Source organism: Trichomycterus rosablanca, chromosome 12 (genome assembly GCF_030014385.1).
Source record: "Trichomycterus rosablanca isolate fTriRos1 chromosome 12, fTriRos1.hap1, whole genome shotgun sequence".
Classification (NCBI taxonomy): Eukaryota; Metazoa; Chordata; class Actinopteri; order Siluriformes; family Trichomycteridae; genus Trichomycterus; species Trichomycterus rosablanca.
Window position 1 is genome coordinate 14,918,189 of NC_085999.1, and position 20,152 is coordinate 14,938,340.

Sequence of the window (20,152 nt, forward strand, 5' to 3'; positions counted from 1 at the left end):
ATATGACACACTGAAGTAGTAGAAAATCTGGACTGTTTTACAAACATTATAGTTCATAACTATATGCCGAAAAACCATATTTATAACCGTATTTAATAATTATAAAGTGATAGTCTAATTTTATCAAAATTTGAAGATGAATAATGCAATTGCTTTAAAGCTTAAATATGATAAAGCATTTGTCATTATTAAAAATAGCCAAGCATGATTCAGTTTAAATGTGACTGATATTACACTCTATTTTTGACAGAATGCATCACTGATTCTTACTGTAGATGCCAAAATGAGTCCAAATCTAGCATCACATTACAGTCGAGGATCAAAGACAGAACAGAATCTTATTCTAACAACAGCTGTTTAATCTTACATTCGTGGTCTGATTCATCTGCTAAGGGAAATTCAGAAAGCTTTATTTAATTAAGCAGGGTGAAATAAAGAATATATGATCCCCATTAAAACAAAACCCAGGGAGATATTAAAAGGGAAAATAAGGGTGGTGGTAAAGTAATGCAATTGCTACTAGGATCTTCACATATGAATTGCCATCAGGACATAAAATGAAAAACAAATGCTCTGAAAAGTGACTGGTTCAGCATTTTTTGCACTGTTATTATATATCCCCAGGATTTCAGTAAGCGGGAGGGCAGATGGAAGAAAAGCCAATGAGGCATGTAGTGGTAATACGAATGTCTGTATAACAAACTTATACAAATCCAATAATATCATTCTAGTAGAAGGAAAGAAAAGAAAATGATGAGTGCAAGACAAAAAATGCAAAGAAAAACATGAGGGACAAAAATAGGCCAGGGAGTAAAAGTTGTAAATGAGAAATGAGAATAGAAAAAGGGAGTTTAAGCAAGACTGCATGCTTCACCCGGTTCTGAAAAATTTCTGCCTTATATGGTCAAACTGTGAAACGGGATATGAAAGAGAAAAGCACCCCGACCAGCACACAGGTTGAGTCAGTTGGTCTCGTGCAGTGAGACAGCAAAGCACAGAAGCAAAAAGAATGTCTATGAGAGCAGAGGTCTAAGGAGAAGGTGGGGTGTGAATGGGGCAGTAGTGGACCAAGAGCAGGGAGGACGTTGATTAGATACAAGAGAATTAAGAAGCAGGCAGGACATGTATGTAACAGATTACAAAGCAGGAGGCTAAAAAGCAAGCAGGACGTGTATGGGACAGCAAAGGGGTGAAAAGCAGCAAGGACGTATACGAGAAAGCAGGGGGGATTTATATGGGACAGCAGACAACTGAGAGACCGGGAGAACCTTTACGAGAGAGCAAAGGACTGAAAAGACACAGACAGGAGGACAGTAAGGACATCTGGTACCAAGGGAAAGGTGTTATGGAGACTTGCAGATATGCAGATAAGCTAAAACAGCAGGACTGAAAGCTGCAGTTGTAAGTAGCCGTTATTCCAATCTAACACTCATGCTATCACTCTCACTGTCCTCGCCTGTCAGGAGGATCACCATCAACTCAGGAACAGGGTTTCACACAACTTCTGCTAGCCCACCAGTGCTGAGATCTTAGGCTTTTGAGTTCGAATCTCAGCTCTGCTACCATCCGGGCCAGTTGCCTACACAGACACATGATTTGCTGTGTCTATATGGGATAGGACAATGGCTGAACAGGGTTTCCTCATAATTGCTGTAATTGCAGACTTTTGAGTTCGAATCTCAGTTGTGCTATCAGCCTTGCCAGGTGTCTACACAGACACACAATTTGCTGTGTCTGTAAGGGGCAGGACACTGGCTGAACAGGGTTTCCTCATAATTGCTGCAATTGTGGCCTTTTGAGTATGAGGGTATAATAAACAGTGGCTTAAATACAGTAAAAAATGGCCAAATGTAGTCAGCAGTCTGTGCGAGCCCCTGGAGTGTCTTCATGGACCTCACTTGCTGAAAGAGAAAGGGCCTGTCTCAATCTGTGCCACCGAGTATAAGCTCATAATTTATTGTGCATATTTGATTTTATACACCTGGTTGCAATGGGTGTGGTTAAAACACCTAAACGCAATAAAATGATTGGGTGTCCACTTACTTTTGGCCATATTGTGCAGTTTTTAGATGAATTACAGAATATATAGTATTTTTATAGTATTCTGCTGGCAAACAATGCACTTGTGCCCATCTGTTCACATGAGCTCAGAGAAAACAGGATTTGTTGGACCAGTTGACCTCTATCCATTGCTCTGATGCCCATTTACAAAGCCTGCATGCCCACAGTAGATGATTTTGATGGTGGACAGTCATGCAAATACACAGATGGGTTCGATACACTGTGCTGTAAGACATTCACCTCATCCCCAGTATTAAAATCCTCTGCAATTTGAGCCACAGTAGCCCTTCTGTTGATAGGTACCAGTCGCCATAGCCCACACAGCCTCTGGCATCAATGAGTCTTGACTGCCCAAACACCTGTTGGTACTTTGTGGTTTGTACAGTCTCTGACCAATGTCATTGGGCGCTCATTATAGCTGCCTGTGAGTTTCCTTGATGTTAAGAGATACTTCAACTCAGTTATCTGGCTAGAAACATTTGGTCCACATATTTTGGGGTGTTCCCTATTGTTTTGTCTAATTGATTTAGATGCATTTTGTAGGTATGCAATTACTAATAGTAGCCAATCTGTTTTTCAGCAAATGTAGGTGTCAGTGTAGGCACCTGGCCCTGCTGATAGCACATGTAAAGACAATAGTGGTCCAACCAAAATATAAAGTCAGCAGCGTCCCAAGATCAAAACCTGTCTACTGATAAAAGGCTAGAGGAGAATTAACATACAGTGTGTATTTAAAAATAACTCCAGACACTAACTGTACATCTAGAATGTGTGTTAACAGGGTATGTGCTCCTAATATGAGGTTATACTAACACCATGTTAGTGTGGTTGAAGCTCACCATAGTTCACCATCAGGTGTTTTAAAACTTCACTTGGCTACACATAGTCCCAGTATCCTCTTTGCTGACAGGATAATGATGATGAAGTGGAAGCATGGTATGACAGTAAAGGTCAGAAATGCCACATAGCCCTGCTGCTATGCTTCTGCTGACGTGTTTATGTGCTGGAATTAAAATGAAGAAGATACTAATTTCTGCGATGATACACCAACATAGTTATTGTAGTTCTATGTTTAATGATGAATGTGAAAAAAGAACACAGAACTCAAAGCATCTTTGACATGTTTTTACATACATGTGTGGCTCAGTTCTTATGGGTGCCAGTATTAGTATTGGCCTAACATCAAAGCCCAGATGTTGGGTGTGTAACTGGAGTGGATAAAACATTACATTTATTTCATAATTTTTAATGCATACAGCGCTCAATCAGATTTCTGTCTCTTGTTTTACCTATCGGACAGGATTAGCAGGCAGGAGGAAAGATGACGGAACGCTATGACTGCCACTACTGTAAGGAATCCCTGTTTGGGAAGAAATATGTTCTCCGTGAGGAGAATCCTTACTGTGTGAAGTGCTACGAGAGCCTCTACTCCAACACCTGTGAAGAGTGCAAGAAACCTATTGGATGCAACAGCAGGGTAATTCATAAACTCCCAAACTTGATCTATAGCATTGTTTGCATTATATAAAATAAGAATTCTGCATAGCACATCTCTTAGTACACCTATATATCATTTATAGCAAATAGCCAAACGGATTTGGACACCTGACTTGTTGGGCATCCCATTTCAAAAACAAATGGTACTAAAATAGAGTGACCTCTAAGTCAACTGCCACTTTTCAAAGACAGCTTCTCACTAGACTTTAAATTATGTCTGCAGAAATGTGTACACATTCAGTCAAAAGAGCATTTGTATGACTGGGCACAGCCAAGGAAGTCTCAGTTCATGGTCCGTTTTTTTTAAAAGCAGTTTAATGGGGCTGAGGTCATGGCTCTGTGCAGTCTATTGGAGTTTCTTTACACATAGCTTTTCTTCATGTCTCAATAGACCTTACTTTGTCTAGGGCCTGGCCTAAACTGTTGTTGCGAAGTTAGAAGCATATGTTTCTTTATTTAAATGTTGTGACTAAACAACATTAAGTACCCTAAGAAAGCACACAAGAATTAGCTCTGCTACTGGCAGGCTGAGCACCTACATGGATCTATAATTGGCTTGTCCGAGGGTGGGAATGCTGGAGGGGATTCCTCATTACTGCTGCAATTACAACTTCTGCTGACTGTTCAATGATGCCTGCACAAGGAGACAGGGGATAATAGAGATTGATGTGTGATATGGATCTCCGTATGAACCCGAAATTGATTTACAATCACCTACATGTCCTAAATGAACAGCTTGAAATCCCTGACATGTAATTGCCTTAATGTTGTACTGTGTTGATTAATTGTTCTCTTCATATATAACACACAGCAATAGATTGATGTTAGCTAACTATCGGTACCCTCAGCTCAACAAAGCAAAAAGTTTGTTTATTCTTGATTTCTACAGGACCTCTCTTATAAGGACCGACACTGGCATGAGGAATGTTTCCACTGCTTCCAGTGCAAGCGCTCACTGGTGGACAAGGCTTTTTCCACCAAGGATGAGCAGCTGCTGTGTACTGAGTGTTACTCCAATGAGTACTCTTCCAAATGCCACGAGTGTAAGAAGACCATCATGCCTGGTGAGAGAGAGCTTTCTGACAGTCCCACAGATAAACTGTCCAGTATTTACCTTTATTAAAATTGATTTTGGGTCATATAATTAAGCCAGATTATTCTGAAAGTTAGAATAAATGTATTTATTCTTTCATGCAGTCAAAATGAATTATTGTTTTTATATGGGTGGAATACTTTTAAGAAAATTTGTATTTTATTATAAAATGTGATAATTATAGTTTTTATTAACACAAACCCAGTGTCATAAAAGTTGGGACAGTCAGTAAAATGCAAAATAACACAAAATTTTAAAATATTTCTAAAATATTCTGTACATATATTGAGTTATGTAGAACAAAAAAGGAATACTAGATGTTTAACCTCATCTGTGTAATTAAATATTTAAAGCTCATTACTATTTTAATGCCTACAATACATTCAAAATGTTGGGACATGTGGCAATGTAAGACTGTGGAAGGATTAAAGCACCTGTTTTAAAACTGAATAGATAAACGTATGACTTGGTAACAGGTGCATTAACTAAAGGCTCAATCAATTATATGCATGAACGGGTCAGGGTTTGCCATTTAAAATAAATACAGAATGGAATGTGTGAATTGTCTATAGTTATGTTTTTTAATGTACATTTAGAAAATAAGGACATTTATTACCTATGTTCCATAATGTTAAAGATGAAAAGATTCAAAATCTGAAGAAATCCTTGGGCCTAAATGGCAAGGGAGAATCAACCAATATTAAATGCCTGTGACTGATTCCTCAGATGGCATTGTATTAAAAACTGACCACATGGGCTCAGGAATATTTTAGTAAAGTCTTGTCAGTGAACAGAGCTCATCACAAATGCAAATAAAAGACTAACATTCAAGTACAAAAATATACAGCTTTTTTTGCATTTAATTCAGGTACGTTTAAAAGTGTTTAGGCGCTCAGACAGCCAGAGCAGGGTGTTGCACCCTGTGTATCCCTTTGAAGCCGGACCGCAACCTTTTACAGCCTTTTGAACCGCAACTCTGACCAAGACAAAGTGGTTGATGAAATGAATAAAATGTGTTTAAAATATTGTCTTAAAATTTACATTTAATATTTTACAAAATCCAACCCAAAGCATACCTCCACATCAACAAAAAAAAGCTTCACCAGAAGAAGATCAAAGTTTTGGAATGACCCAGCCAGATTTGGAGCACTTTAGCAAGGAAGAGTGTGCAAAGACTACCAAGTCTAACTCCAACCCAAGAGTGAATGCGGTCATAAAATCAAAAGGTGCTTCAAAAAATGTAGTTTAGGAGCGGGCATATTTATACAAGCACAGCTTTCAGCTTGTTTTTCAATTTAATTGTACAGATTACAGGTCACATTCAAGGTGAGCATAATCTGAAATGATTTATCTTGGTTTTATTTATATCACAAAAAAACTGTCATTGTAAAATGGGTGTGTAGACTGTATGTGCACTGTACAGACACAACTATGTCTAGGTTGGCCAAGACCTCGTGATCGATCTGTGTCCTGTAAGCAAACCTTGATGTGTGTTACTGCATTGCACTCAGTGATTTTGGGAAAGTCGGACCCACCGCGACCCTGACCAGCACAAAGTGGTGGTAAAAAAATACAAATTAAATAAAAATTTGTAAAATGCTCTTTATTTCTTTCTAGGCTCCAGGAAGATGGAACATAAGGGCAATAGCTGGCATGAGACATGTTTTACCTGTAAGCGCTGCCAGCAGCCCATCGGTACCAAGAGCTTTATCCCCAAGGAGAACAACAATTACTGTGTGCCCTGCTACGAGAAGCAGTTTGCCATGCAGTGTGTTCATTGCAAAAAGGTGTCCTGATCTCATTTCCTGATGTTATTTCTCACTGTTACACTTACTCAGATAAATGTTTACTTATAACACTGTTAATTCAAAGCGCACTAACATGGTAGAACAGTGACAAACCAGTAACATCTGAAATATTAATTGAATGAAATTCTCATTCAAAGGTACACTGTTATTAACAGCTTACTCACAGTAAGCCTTATTAAAATGTTGTATTCTTTAGCCCATCACCACTGGAGGGGTGACCTACCATGATCAGCCATGGCATAAGGACTGCTTCCTGTGCACTGGCTGCAAGCAGCAGCTCTCTGGCCAGCGTTTCACTTCTCGTGATGACTTTGCCTACTGCCTGAACTGCTTCTGTAACCTGTATGCCAAGAAGTGCGCTTCCTGCACCTCACCCATCAGTGGTACGTTTGTTTCTGCTATCTACATTCACAATCAGAAAGACAATCATATGAAAACCAATCAATTGATGAATAAGTCCCTCCTTATTTACATTTTCGACATTTAGCAGACACCTTTATTCAAAGCGACTTACAGTACTGGGACAGTATACAGACTGAGCAACTGAGGGTTGCTCAAAGGCCCAACAGCGGCAACCTGGCAGTGGTGGGGCTTGAACCTGCGACCTTTGATTACTAGTCCAGTACCTGCTAGGCTACAACTGCCTACAAGAAACATAGCTATTACATTTACACTTTTTCCACATTTATCAGACCTTGCTTAAAGGTCCAACAGCAGCAACCTGGCAGTGGTGGGGCTTGAACCAGTGACCTTTCGATTACTAGTCAAGTATCTTAACCCCTAAGCTACAACTGCCCTACACACGCCCCCTCCGACACGTGTGCAGTAGCCAACTGCATCTTTTCACCTGCACAAGGAAGGTTCATATACCGCCATCAATCAGCCAGCAGAGGTCGTAAGTGCAGGAGTTATGAGGAATCCCCACCAGCAATCCATCACAATATACAAACCAATCATTGTCAGTGTAGGCGCCCAGCCTTCCCGTAGCTGAGTTTAAAACTCACAAGTTCAACAATCTCAAAATAAGTTGTAAGATACAGTTGGGACTCAGTCAATGAGCTTAAAAAAGCAACCACACTTGATTTCTTTTTAATACACTTACCATCTAATCAGCAGGTCTCTTAACTCCTTCCTGTGTTACTCCTACTTTTTAGGACTTGGTGGGAGTAAGTACATCTCTTTTGAGGAGCGCCAGTGGCACAACGACTGTTTCAACTGCAAGAAGTGCTCGGTGTCTCTCGTGGGCCGAGGTTTCCTGACCGAGAGAGATGACATCCTGTGCCCCGAGTGTGGCAAAGACATCTGAGATGGATCTAACATCCACATGACTGAAAAAGCAAGGAACTACCATATAAGAACACAAACAAAATCTAATCATAGCAGAACATCAAGAGTATGATATTGTACCATCTCAATTTAGCAGAAATGTACACTTAAGAATGAAAAACTATAGGAATATATGAAGTTTTATGTTAATAAACTAACCTATTTGAATTTAGGTCTATAATACTGAGCATTTATTCACACACAGCATGGTCACGTTGTAAACTAACACAAGCAAGATTTTCCAAGAATAATTGTGTGTATTTAACTACCAATAAAGGTGATTTAACTCTCAAATTTTTCTGGTGTTTCATTCTGTAAAAACTGTTGCTATGATGTACTCTTACACTTTGCATATAATAACAAAAATCTTTTGGCTTTTTGGCCATGACTTAGGCCCTACCTAATTCACAGCCTTGCAAATCGTGTCACGGACCGTAAAATATCCTGTGTAATATGCAATTTGCTGTGACATTCAAAATTTAAGGTTTGTGTTTAGCAATTTAATGTTTCATTCAGGTAGCATTCAGGTGCCTCACGGTTACTGGTTAATTCGCACTATGAGGCGGTCCTAGCAATCCTACGGCAATAAAGTTAGCAATCACTTAGTCAAAATGTCCAAGATGTCAAAGTCTACTCAGGTGGCCACTCAGGTGGCACAGCGGTAAAAACTGGAACCAGAGCTTCTCGAATACATCGTATCGAATCTCAGCTCTGCCTGCTGGCTGAGGGTGAGAAGCCACATGAACGATTGGCCTGTTGTTCAGATGGGCTCTCTCTCTCTCTCTCATGACTGGTGCAATTACGACCTCTGCTGGATGATTGGTGGCGCCTGCACAGAGATGAGAAAAGAGTGCTCTTAGGGTGTGTCTCTCCATACACAATGCTAAGCTGCACTGCACTCGTCAAAGTGTAGGTGATAAGATGCATACAGCATGCTGCCCACGTGTCGGAGGGGGGCGTGGGTTAGCTTCGTTCTTCTCAATCAGAGCAGGGATCAGCATTGATAGAGAGGAAGCATGACGCAATCGGGCAATTGGACGCGCTAAAAAGGGATAAAAAAAGGGGAGAAAATGCATAAAGAAAATACATAGGTAACTTGAGTTTAGAAATCTCCCAACCAATTCTGTGGACACAGAGGTGGGGTGTCAAAACACGAATGAGAATTTTCGAACACGAAGACTCTCACCGTCGCTGGATGTTCTAGGTTTATGTACACTGTTAAGGTAGCTTTCAATTATTATTATTATAATGGCCCTAGCCATTAGAAATGTTTCCTCCTAATACTGTCGTTTCCATTTACCTGACTGCATTTTGCTACCTCTACTGTTGCTGACCGAGACGTCCGACACAAGTGCGGTACCCTACCGCTTCTTTTTGACCTGCACAAGGTAAACTATTATAGAGATCCGTATCGTGCACTGAGACTCATGGATCTTTATCCGCCGTCTCTGTGCAGGTGCGATCGATCAGCCTGTGGAGGAATCCCCTCCAGCAGTTCAACCCTCGGATAAGCCAATCATCGCCTGTAGGCACCCGACCTGCTGATAACAGAGCTAAGATTCGGACTGACTGCCTGCAGTCCAAACCTGTCTCCCATTAAAAGCATGTGCAGCACAATGTATGACAACAAAGAACGCAGACTGCTGAGCAGCTTAAGTGTTTATCAAGCAAGAATAGGACAAAAACATCCTTTACAACAATTAGTCTCCGCAGGTCTCAGTATGATTATACTGTAGAATGCTGTTAAAGACAAGGTAAACATACCCCTGTTTAAAACATGCTACAGCTATTAAATTTATAATGAGCGCATGTATATAAAAACTGTTAAACTGTTTAGTTGGAACATAGAATATCATTTCTTTGCTCTGTTTTCAATTTGAAACTGCTTTTACTTACAGTACATTTTTTGAGTACATTTCAGTACCTTGGTCTACTGTTTAATAGACTCCACCATCAGCGTTCCAGCTAAGAAAAAGAACATAGGCACATTGGCTTTCTTAGCAGCCAGAAGAATTTAGGCACTTCATCCTGATGGTACAAATTAAAAGCAATTTATGCAAAATAAGCTTTAAAGTAGTAAAACACAATAAAATGTCAAATAAAGTTTAATTTTACTCTGGAATTACACTGACAATAGATCACCACCAATATGCTCCTTAAAAAGTTGTTCTATTCGCAAAATGTGTATAAAACTACAATTAAAAAGGGAAAATAGACTGCACATGTGACCCCTGCGTGTTGGAGGGATATGACATATGTACACATGAGTTTATTTCAGTGAAAATGAACATTTTAACAACGGTTCCTTATTGTTCTCCATAACAACGTAGTGAGTCAAAACATGTCCTTTAACCTTTTGCTTGCACATCTATAAAAGGGTCTCACTGAGCCCGTGTTTTAGTGCAATTAGATCCATCCAGATTTAGATCCAGCTCTTTATCCCCGATCTGGCATCTTTAACCACAGTGTGGGGGAGAGAAACGCCAAGAGGTACCTCTGAAAGGTAGTTCTTACTGCTTAAGGTGTCCGACAGGCGATTGAAGGTCAAGGCCATGTGACATGCTGAATCTTTTTCTTTACCTCGGGAGACTTGAGGTCCTGCCACAAAAGGAACAGATATTAACAAAGGGAATCGGATGTACACACAGAAACAGCTTAATGCACATAATTTTTTGATTTGTATAATACATAGAACCACATTCACATAGACGGAATCTGATTTACACAAAAAGATGAGAGCTCATATTACATTTGAATTGAGCATCTCGGTTGGCCCAGCAGTAAACTATGCTAGCCCACTACTGATGGGAAACAAAATTTGAAACCCCAGAGGTGCTATCGGCTGGTCGGGCCTGTACATACAGACATATGACTGACTGTGTCTGAGTCACAAAAACAAACACAAGAAGTGATGAAAGGTTTAATGAGTGATCAAAGTAGAGAGTGATCAAAGTTTGTGCGCTGATGTGCAGCCTAAAAACACGTAGGAAAATAGGAACAGCATGGATTGTTCTATAGTGAGTTGGAGGTTAATAAATATTTTTTTGCAATGCAACGCTGGTGTTTTGAAGAGAACAATAATGTTAGAAATACTGTAAAACTTGTGTGTGTACCGATGTATTCTGATATAAACTATATTATGCCCCTGTACCACCTTTTTACAACTCCTCCCCTGGGTTTCCCCTCACCCCGTATCTTGTGTTCTCATTGGCTGTTCGACATAGCATTCATTGTCAGTTGGGCAACTCAGATCCAGATATTTGACAACCTAGATATCTAACTTCGGTCCGCTCGGATCGAGTTGTTGAGTAGTTCACACATAGCGATTGAGAACTGAGTTTCGATCGGCGAGCGAACGCCGAGTAGCTCCCGAGCCGGCAAATCTAGGGCCGACCAGTCTGTGAGCGAAAATCAGGGCAAAAATCGTGTAGTGTGAACTAGGCATTAATGCATTATGTCTTGTGATTCCCGGGAAACTGGACACTTTGCAACCTGGACCAGCGTTAGTAAAAAAAAAAAAAAAAGAGGCAAAGGAAAGTCTAACATGCTGTAGTTACTACACAGACTAAAACAGGGTGAGGATTATTTTCTTTCTTTTATTTATTATGATATAGGGTATGCTGTTCATCAGGGGCTAATCTGATAAAGGTCATATGAGACAGAGGGCACATGGTAGGTTTTTGGTATTTTACAGTATTACTCTGGTAATAGGGAAGTCTGAATAAATGCTAATGGCCTTACAATGTATTATAAATGTTGCCATTTAATCATGTGAATGACTTTCTGATATTTTGTAAATGTACTATAGATACAGTTTTTAATAAATTAATCAAACACACATACTTTTTTTAGCCTCCTTTCACTCTGTTCTTCAATGGTCAGGACCCTCACAGGACCACTACAGAGTAGGTATTATTTAGGTGGTGCAGTGACAATGACATGGTAGTGGTGTGTTAGTGTGTGTTGTGCTGGTATGAGTGGATCAGACACAGCAGTGCTGCTGGAGTTTTTAAATACCGTGTCCACTTACTGTCCACTCTTATTAGACACTCCTACCTAGTTGGTCCACCTTGTAGATGTAAGGTCAGAGACGATCGCTCATCTATTGCTGCTGTTTGAGTTGGTCATATTCTGGACCTTCATCAGTGGTCACAGGACGCTGCCCACGGGGCGCTGTTGGCTGAATATATTTTTGGTTGGTGGACTATTCTCAGTCCAGCAGTGACAGTGAGGTGTTTAAGAACTCCATCAGTGCTGCTGTGTCTTATCCACTCATACCAGCACAACACACACTAACACACCACCACCATGTCAGTGTCACTGCAGCGCTGAGAATGACCCACCACCCAAATAATACCTACTGTGTAGTGGTCCTGGGAGAGTCCTGACCATTGAAGAACAGCATGAAAGGTGGCTAACAAAGCAGATGGACTACAGTCAGTAATTGTAGAACTACAAAGTGCTCCTATGTGGTAAGTGGAGCTGATAAAATGGACAGTGAGTGTAGAAACAAGGAGGTGGTTTTAATGTTATGGCTGATCGGTGTATATTGTACCATTAAGAATTAAGGAGGTAAATTTAACACGATTGTTTCTTAGGCCTGACATCTTCTGGGTGTTAACATTTATACCGTTAATGAAAAAATTATAGGTCATAAAACAAACATAAAAACAATAAATATATCATTTCAGATACAAATGCATTGTACAAAATGCATGTTTGGTTTAAAGGGCATTTTAGTGCTTGTTTGACTCACTAACTTAGACCTTTTATGAGGATCCATAAAATACTTAATTCTACATATATAGACAATAAAGATAAAAACATGTAGCTTATTTGTACATGTACTTTCACTAAACCCCGTCAAAACACAGATGCCCATTTGCTCATACTCACAGGACTTGTAGGCACTTCATGGCTTGGTGCTGCACGTTTCTGCTTCGTGCTTAAGTTGCTGGAGTTAGCACAAGCTGCAGCAGATGGGGAACTCAGGCTGCCGTTGCCTGTGGGACTCCTCACTGACTCTGACGACTGGGAGGAAGATCCTGTAAGCTTGCGGATAGGGTTACTGAGATCGATGCTGGATGGTGGGGGCTTTAAGCGGTCTGTGTCTGCTGGTTTGTCATCAGCTCTCTTCAGTTTAACGCTGCCTGATTTGGTGGGCTGGTTATCAAACACAATGAGGGGCCGTTTCCTACCAGTACCTGTGCTTGAGCTGCGACGAAAAAGAATAGAAAGAAACACAGTCATGTGTTAAGAGGAGATACAGGGGTTGCTTATACAGTGTTTAAGTAATAAAGAAGAACACTAACAGAAATCAGACATTCACCATTACCTTTGTGTAGACGTTTGGCTATGGCGTGGATTTGTCTTCTCTATTCTTTTCCCCCACCTACTGTTGGGGAGTTCTCGCTGTGGTAGAGGGATAACATGCTGAATATACAGATCCGTAAGGTGGTCACGGTCTTCACTTTCTTCTGTCTTTATCTTCCTCTGTAAATGGAAATACAGATAGAGCACATACCTCTGTCACAGATGTTTGCAAACATGTTGCAAGCATTAGATTTTAATTTTGTTTATATTTACAAGATTTAATTTTAAATTTTTTAGTAAGAACATTGGACATTTATTATATAAACACATCTAAGATTCTTTTTTTGATTCATTTTACAAAACATCCTAACTTAAATTATACACCGATCAACCATAACATTATGACTACCTCGTTATTTCTACACTCACTGTTCATTTTATCAGCTCCACTTACCATATAGAAGCACTTTGTAGTTCTACAATTACCTACTGTAGTCCACCTGTTTCTCTACATACTTTTGTTTAGCCTGCTTCCACCCTGTTCTTCAATGGTCAGGACCCCCACAGTACCACCACAGAGCAGGTATTATTTGGGTGGTGGATCATTCTCAGCACTGCAGTGACACTGGTATGAGTGGATAGGACACAGCAAAGCTGATGGAGCTTTTAAACACCTCACTGTCACTGCTGGACTGAGAATAGTCCACCAACCAAAAATATCCAGCCAACAGCGCCCCATGGGCAGCGTCCTGTGACCGCTGATGAAGGTCTAGAAGATGACCAATTCAAACAGCAGCAATAGATGAGCGATTGTCTCTCACTTTACATCTACAAGGTGGACCAACTAGATAGGAGTGTCTAATAGAGTGGGCAGTGAGTGGAAATGGTATTTAAAAACTCCAGCAGCGCTGCTGTGTCTGATCCACTCATACCAGCACAACACACACTAACACACCACCACCATGTCAGTGTCACTGCAGTGCTGAGAATGATCCACCACCTAAATAAGAAAATTAAAGAACAGCATGAAAGGGGGCTAACAAAGCATGCAGAGAAACATATGGACTACAGTCAGTAATTGTAGAACTACAAAGTGCTTCTATATGGTAAGTGGAGCTAATAAAATAGACAATGAGTGTAGAAACAAGGAGGTGGTTTTAATGTTATGGCTGATCGGTGTATAACTGCATGTATCTACCTGCACACAGTACATTATAGATACAGGAATGTTGCTGTAAACACGTGTTATAAGTGTTATAAATTATGAGTAGTTCGTTAGCAAGTTACCACATCTCTGCTACACAGAAACTGTACTGCTTGACATTAGCTAATTCAACAGAGCAGCGTTAGAAACCTTCAGTAAAGTTAATCACTGTATCTGACCTCATGCAGGACAAGCTTAATAAAATCTTCAGACAGCAGTTCAGGGTGAAGCAGCAGATCAGATTCAGCTTTACTTTCATTACTATCCTTCATTTTGCCGTTCCGGCTAGCCATGTCCATGTTCCGGATAAACACACAACTCAGTCCGCGTTTTAGTCCATAAGTTAGCAGCGCGCCTCCCTCTGGCCTGGAAAAAGAAGTGCTTCATCTGAGCAATTCCTTTTAAAAGGAATTTCTAACCCTACTGCATATTATAAATTATATATTATAAATTATATATTTCTGAAGTCCTGTGCTTACAAAATATATATAATACAAATTATATATATATAATTATCCCAAATTAAACAAACAAACAAGAAAACTAAACAGAATAACTTAATATTATTATGGAGTCGACACAGATTGAGACGATTCAGAATCATTTTGCTTTTTTAACTCAAAAAAGAACCGATTCGCTCGCTGATGTGAATCATTAGGCGGAAAACTACCTAGAGTTAAAAATAGAACGGTCAGAGTGACTAAACCACAAACTCCACAAACTTAACAACCGTCTACAGTGGCAATTTTTATTAAAATAATAGTGTAAATTATATGTACGTAAAATACGAACTCATCTTACGCACTTTGCACTCTACGCAAATTCACAAACCACCCTAGAATGTAGGTCAGGTTCGTGAATCGGAGCATGCGTAGTGAGGCTCTCATTCCGTGTTTTTGTGTTTTGATGAATAAGTGCTCCTTGCTTTTGACTTTGTGCTTTAAATGTAAACAGATTAGCATCTTTTTAAAATGTAAACGAACAGGGACAAATACAGTATATTCGGTCTCTATTTAAAATGTACATATTTATTTAGCTCACAAGCACAAGCCGCTTGGTGGCGATACGCCATGATAGTAACGTTTTACCTCAGAAGTGACAAGAAAGTTAAGCACCCAGAAACAAGAAATCTGACAGCTTTAAACATCTGAATTCATTTGTTATTTAATTATTTTGTTTATTTTACAAAAAGCCAGAAAAGTGCAAAGAAAGAAATACGTTTTGTTATTATACAATTGGTTCTGAACAAAAACCTCAGACTTAGTAATAGAGGTACTTTTTATTTGCCTAAAAACTTTGCTGTCCTGGGTTTTAACATGTACATGATTAACTAATTAAAAATCACAAAATCATTTAGTGGTCATAGCATATTGATGATACATTTTATCATGACCAATGCTCACCCTTACATGAAAGTAAATTAACTGCTTTTATAAGTAAAAAGTATCGGTATCGGCGATGCTGGCCCTGTATTTACTTGGTATTGGATCGATACCAAATTTTACAGTATCGCACAGCACTAGTTATAAGCGTTTTTGCTTACATGGTTCGGAGGTGGTGTGCAGCTACTCATGGGGCTGCACGTCACAAAACATCACAAAACCATATTGTGCTTTGTTTGCACTGGTGTAGACAGCATAGGGAGCAGCATCGGTAACTTTGTGAGGCCTTGCAATGTCTATTATCCATTGAAAATAAATAGTTTGGAAATATGATACAGATTTTAAAAAACCAACACATTTTAAAAACTATGCAATATAGACTTTCAAAGCCAAAGCAACGCTAGCCCATCACCAAGGGTTCTCAGCTGTGGCTAGCCAGGTGTCTACAATAACATGATTGGCTAGGTCAGGGGACTGTGTGAATTGGCGCACTGTCCAGGTTATTACTGTCTTGCGACAGTATTTATTCAGGAGTCCTGAATAAACCTGACCATGTCAATTATAGTGTTGTTGATATTCACAACACAACATTTACCACAACTGTTTTATTTGCCATTTTTCATTGTATGTAAGTATTGTAGCACATATAATAATCAACAGAAATTAAACATTGGTGTTTCTTAGAACACTGGTTTTCCTTTTATGAAACATAACTTTTATCATTAATTGCATGTAGGTTCAAAGTAAACACGGTGTTAATTATTAACATATGCTATGATATCATTCCACATTTTAATTGAAATACACATCTATTGTACCCTGACCAATAATTACAAATGATAGTTATCATTATACTGGTATCTTTCTTATTCAAACCAGTGTGATGAATGTATATTGCATTCTTTGCATGTAAGTTATGTATCACAAAGTACAGTAAACTTCAGGACTTTAGAAACCATTCAAGAAAATAACGTGCAAACTAAATATTTAAAATTGTAAAAAAATTTGTTTTACTAATATGAAGCTTGTCCCTTTATAGCATCTAAAATAAATAGTTAGCATAAATAAACTTGTATAAACAAATCTTTCTCATCTCACAGAAAATATCTAGAAGCAATTTGGTAATGGAATGTTTTGCAGGACCTCCGACCCCAAACCCCCAAAAAGTATTAAGTAAATAAAAATAATTTTACAAAAACATAAAATTATTAAACAATATATATATATATATATATATATATATATACTGTATATACTGTATATATATATATATATATACATATATTTATTTTTATTTTTTTTCTTTACTGGAAGCTTGTGCTGCCAGGGGTCCATTGCCATGGTTAAAATATTTTGGAGTCTGTACTTATTTCACTTTATGATACATAGACCCTCTCACCCCTCCTAAAATTGTACACAATTTCCAGCTTTATTTTCTGCTTTTGTAAAAATGTCCTTTTAACCTGAAACCTTTAGTTGATAGAGCCGTTTGCTTATTCTCCTCACCCTCTTAAATGTATCATTTATTTGCATTTGACTGGAGTAGATACTCAACTGACATATTATAGCAAAACACCCTTACTCTTTGATTATGATAATGAAACCATTAGTAAAACAAATTTAAGTACTGTATTTGTGTTTCACTTGGTTTCAAATGATCTTGGCACTTTATTGATTCACAATCACAAAATTGATGATTAAAAACATGGGATAAACATTTGTTAATGTGTTTTGGTTTTGAAAGGAACAGCCTATGTTAATTAGCAGTATAAATATGTTGTATCAAGGTACGTGTGAAATCTGTGTTGATTAAATAAATAAAATTTAACAAATATATGTGTGTACAAGTATTTTGGTAGAATTTTTTTTGTATCTAAAATCCTAAACTGAAGACTGGGTCTCACTGCTACACACATAAATATTGCTGGGTCTTATGCGTCTGTGACCTCTGCCAGGGATCTTAGGACAAAGCTTACACGTCTTGGGTATGAAGTCCAAGCAGGCCTCGCGAAACTTGCGTATCCTCCAGCAGTAGATGACTGGATTAAAAACAGCCTTTAGGTAACTGAGCCACAGTGCGCCTATGCTGACAGGATAAAATGCTGGACTGAAAGAAAAGTGACGGCTAAACACAGCCAGCAGGCTCACCATGGTGTGGGGCAGCCAGCATACAGAAAAGCCTACAAAGAGGATGAGGATGGTGGTGAAGGCCCTGGTCTTAAAACTCATATCTATGCTGACGTGTGGAGGACGATGCAGACCAGTAAGACCCAGTTTGAGTCCAGCACTGTCCTCAGCAACGAGGGTGTGAATGCGCAGTGCATTTTTCCTCACTGTGTTCAGAATGCATATGTAGGAGTAGAGCATCACACTAAAAGGCACAAAGAAAACAGCCACAGCTAACAACACCGTGTAGCCCCGATCTGCAATCGACTCACTGTATCCCAGGATGCACTGGGGCGCCTGTTTTACGCCAGTTGTCCTCCAGCTGACGACAGAAGGAAGAGCCACACAAAAGGACAAAGCCCATGAGGCTGCAATCAGAACTTTAGCTCGATGTGGAGTTAACTTGTCCTGTCTCTGTACAATGATGAGGAAGCGATCCACGCTGATTATGAGCAGGATAGAGACGCCCTCCAGAACAAAAAGCCAGTAAAGCATGACTGAGACTTGACAAAAACCTGCCCCAAAACTCCAGTCCATGGATGCCACAGTGACAGCGGTGAAAGGCATACACAGCAGAGAAAGCATAATGTCTGAGAAGGCCAGTGTGGCTAGAAGTAGATTAATCGCTGATCGCATTGCTGGCTTCTGATAGACAATCAAGCATACAATAGCATTGCCCAAGAAACCAATGGTAATCATGAAGATCATGATGCCAGCCAGCACCACTCTGAGCACAACGGGCATGAGACCGAACTCAACCTCCTGTAGCTCTGTTGGCTCAAGTAGGCCACATTGCTTCAGATAGCTGGTATTGCACACAGACATGGCGGCCAGTACCAAGCAAAGTCAGTCAGTGAAGAATGAGCTCTAATCCTGGCCATGGCCTTCTGACTGAGCGATCAACATAACCTGAAAACAAATAAATATGTGTTAGACATGCATAATAATATTAGTACAACTCTACAGAGCTTGGACTGTATACATGACTTACTTATCTAAAATGTCAACCAATAATCTCAGTATATTATAAAAGAGCAGGCAAAATTTGAAAGGAGGGTTTGACTTGCAATGTCATCTGAAAAAAAAATATTCCTCCTTCTAGTCAAAGTCATGCTCATGAGTATCTCAACACAGTCCTCTGCTTTTAAATAAAAACATACAAGACTCACCTGCTAAATGGCTAGCTTTTGTGATACTATGATACCAGCAAAACACAATATGGTCCTGTATTTTACCTTGTAACTATCTACTGTATTCCTCATTTTTGTGGGAAAGAATGTCCTGGGTTCAATCCCCAGGTGGGGCGGTCCGGGTCCTTTCTGTGTGGAGTTTGCATGTTCTCCCTGTGTTCGCGTGGGTTTCCTCTGGGTGCTCCGGTTTCCTCCCACAGTCCAAAGACATGCAAGTGAGGTGAATTGGACACACGGGGTTGTCTATGACTGTGTTTATATATATATATATATATATAAACTTTATTTGATCTGTTAGTTGGAGTCAAACAATTTTATTCCATTATTAAAGTTTAATTTTTTTATATTTTCTTTATGCATTTTCTCCCCCTTTCCTCCCTTTTTAAAGTGCCCGATTGCCCGATTGCATCATGCTTCCTCTCCAGCAAAGCCGATCCCTGCTCCGATTGAGGAGAGCAAAGCTAACCCCCCTCCGACACATGGGCAGCATGCCGTATGCATCTTATCACCTACACTTTGCCGAGTGCAGTGCAGCTCAGCACTGTGTACGGAGAGACACACCCTAAGAGCACTCTTTTGTCATCTCTGTGCAGGCACCATTAATCAGCCAGCAGAGGTCGTAATTGCACCAGTCATGAGAGAGAGACCCCATCCGGCTTAGTTCCGCCCATCTGAACAACAGGCCAATCGTTGTTCATGTGGTCGCTCAGCCTTAGCCAACAGGCAGAGCTGAGATTCGATACGATGTATTACAGATCCCAGCTCTGGTGTGTTTTTACCGCTGCGCCACCTGAGCGGCCATTATTAAAGGTTTAATAATTTATTAACATTTTCAACATTCTCTATGCACACACTTTGAGTTCCACATGAACACACTAATATGATTCAAGTAAGACACTTGAAACCTTGATTCATCACATTATCAATGTGTTGCTAAGATACCAGAGATACTGATGACCGTGAGAATGTGTAAGAGAAAGGACAGAAAACATTTCCAGTGGCAGTAATCGAGATGGATGTTTTTTTTTTTTATCACGTACTAAAGTGGTTTCAATGGCAGGAAGACATTTGCAAACTCTCTGGAAATATTTTTTTTTTTGCATAAATTATTA

General features: G+C 39.6%; 3 protein-coding genes across 3 annotated transcripts; 1 reads left to right on the top strand and 2 right to left on the bottom strand.

Annotated features, from left to right (window-relative positions):
• Nucleotides 1–1,070: 1,070 nt before the first annotated feature.
• fhl2a (four and a half LIM domains 2a) lies at nt 1,071–8,015 on the top strand. Its single transcript, XM_063006682.1, has 6 exons — nt 1,071–1,401; nt 3,362–3,538; nt 4,448–4,622; nt 6,269–6,438; nt 6,656–6,842; nt 7,614–8,015. Exons 2-6 carry the CDS (start codon nt 3,383–3,385, stop codon nt 7,763–7,765), a joined length of 840 nt encoding a protein of 279 aa, XP_062862752.1. The 5' UTR covers nt 1,071–1,401; nt 3,362–3,382; the 3' UTR covers nt 7,766–8,015.
• A 1,859-nt stretch (nt 8,016–9,874) lies between these two features.
• Nucleotides 9,875–14,622, bottom strand: c12h2orf49 (chromosome 12 C2orf49 homolog). Its single transcript, XM_063006683.1, has 4 exons — nt 14,482–14,622; nt 13,121–13,278; nt 12,682–13,000; nt 9,875–10,383 (listed from the first exon to the last, which is right to left on the bottom strand). The coding sequence occupies exons 1-4, from the start codon at nt 14,599–14,601 to the stop codon at nt 10,330–10,332; spliced, it is 651 nt and encodes a 216-aa protein (XP_062862753.1). The 5' UTR covers nt 14,602–14,622; the 3' UTR covers nt 9,875–10,329.
• Nucleotides 14,623–17,565: 2,943 nt separating this feature from the next.
• gpr45 (G protein-coupled receptor 45) lies at nt 17,566–18,684 on the bottom strand. Its single transcript, XM_063006552.1, has one exon. It carries the CDS (start codon nt 18,673–18,675, stop codon nt 17,566–17,568), a length of 1,110 nt encoding a protein of 369 aa, XP_062862622.1. The 5' UTR covers nt 18,676–18,684.
• Nucleotides 18,685–20,152: the final 1,468 nt, after the last annotated feature.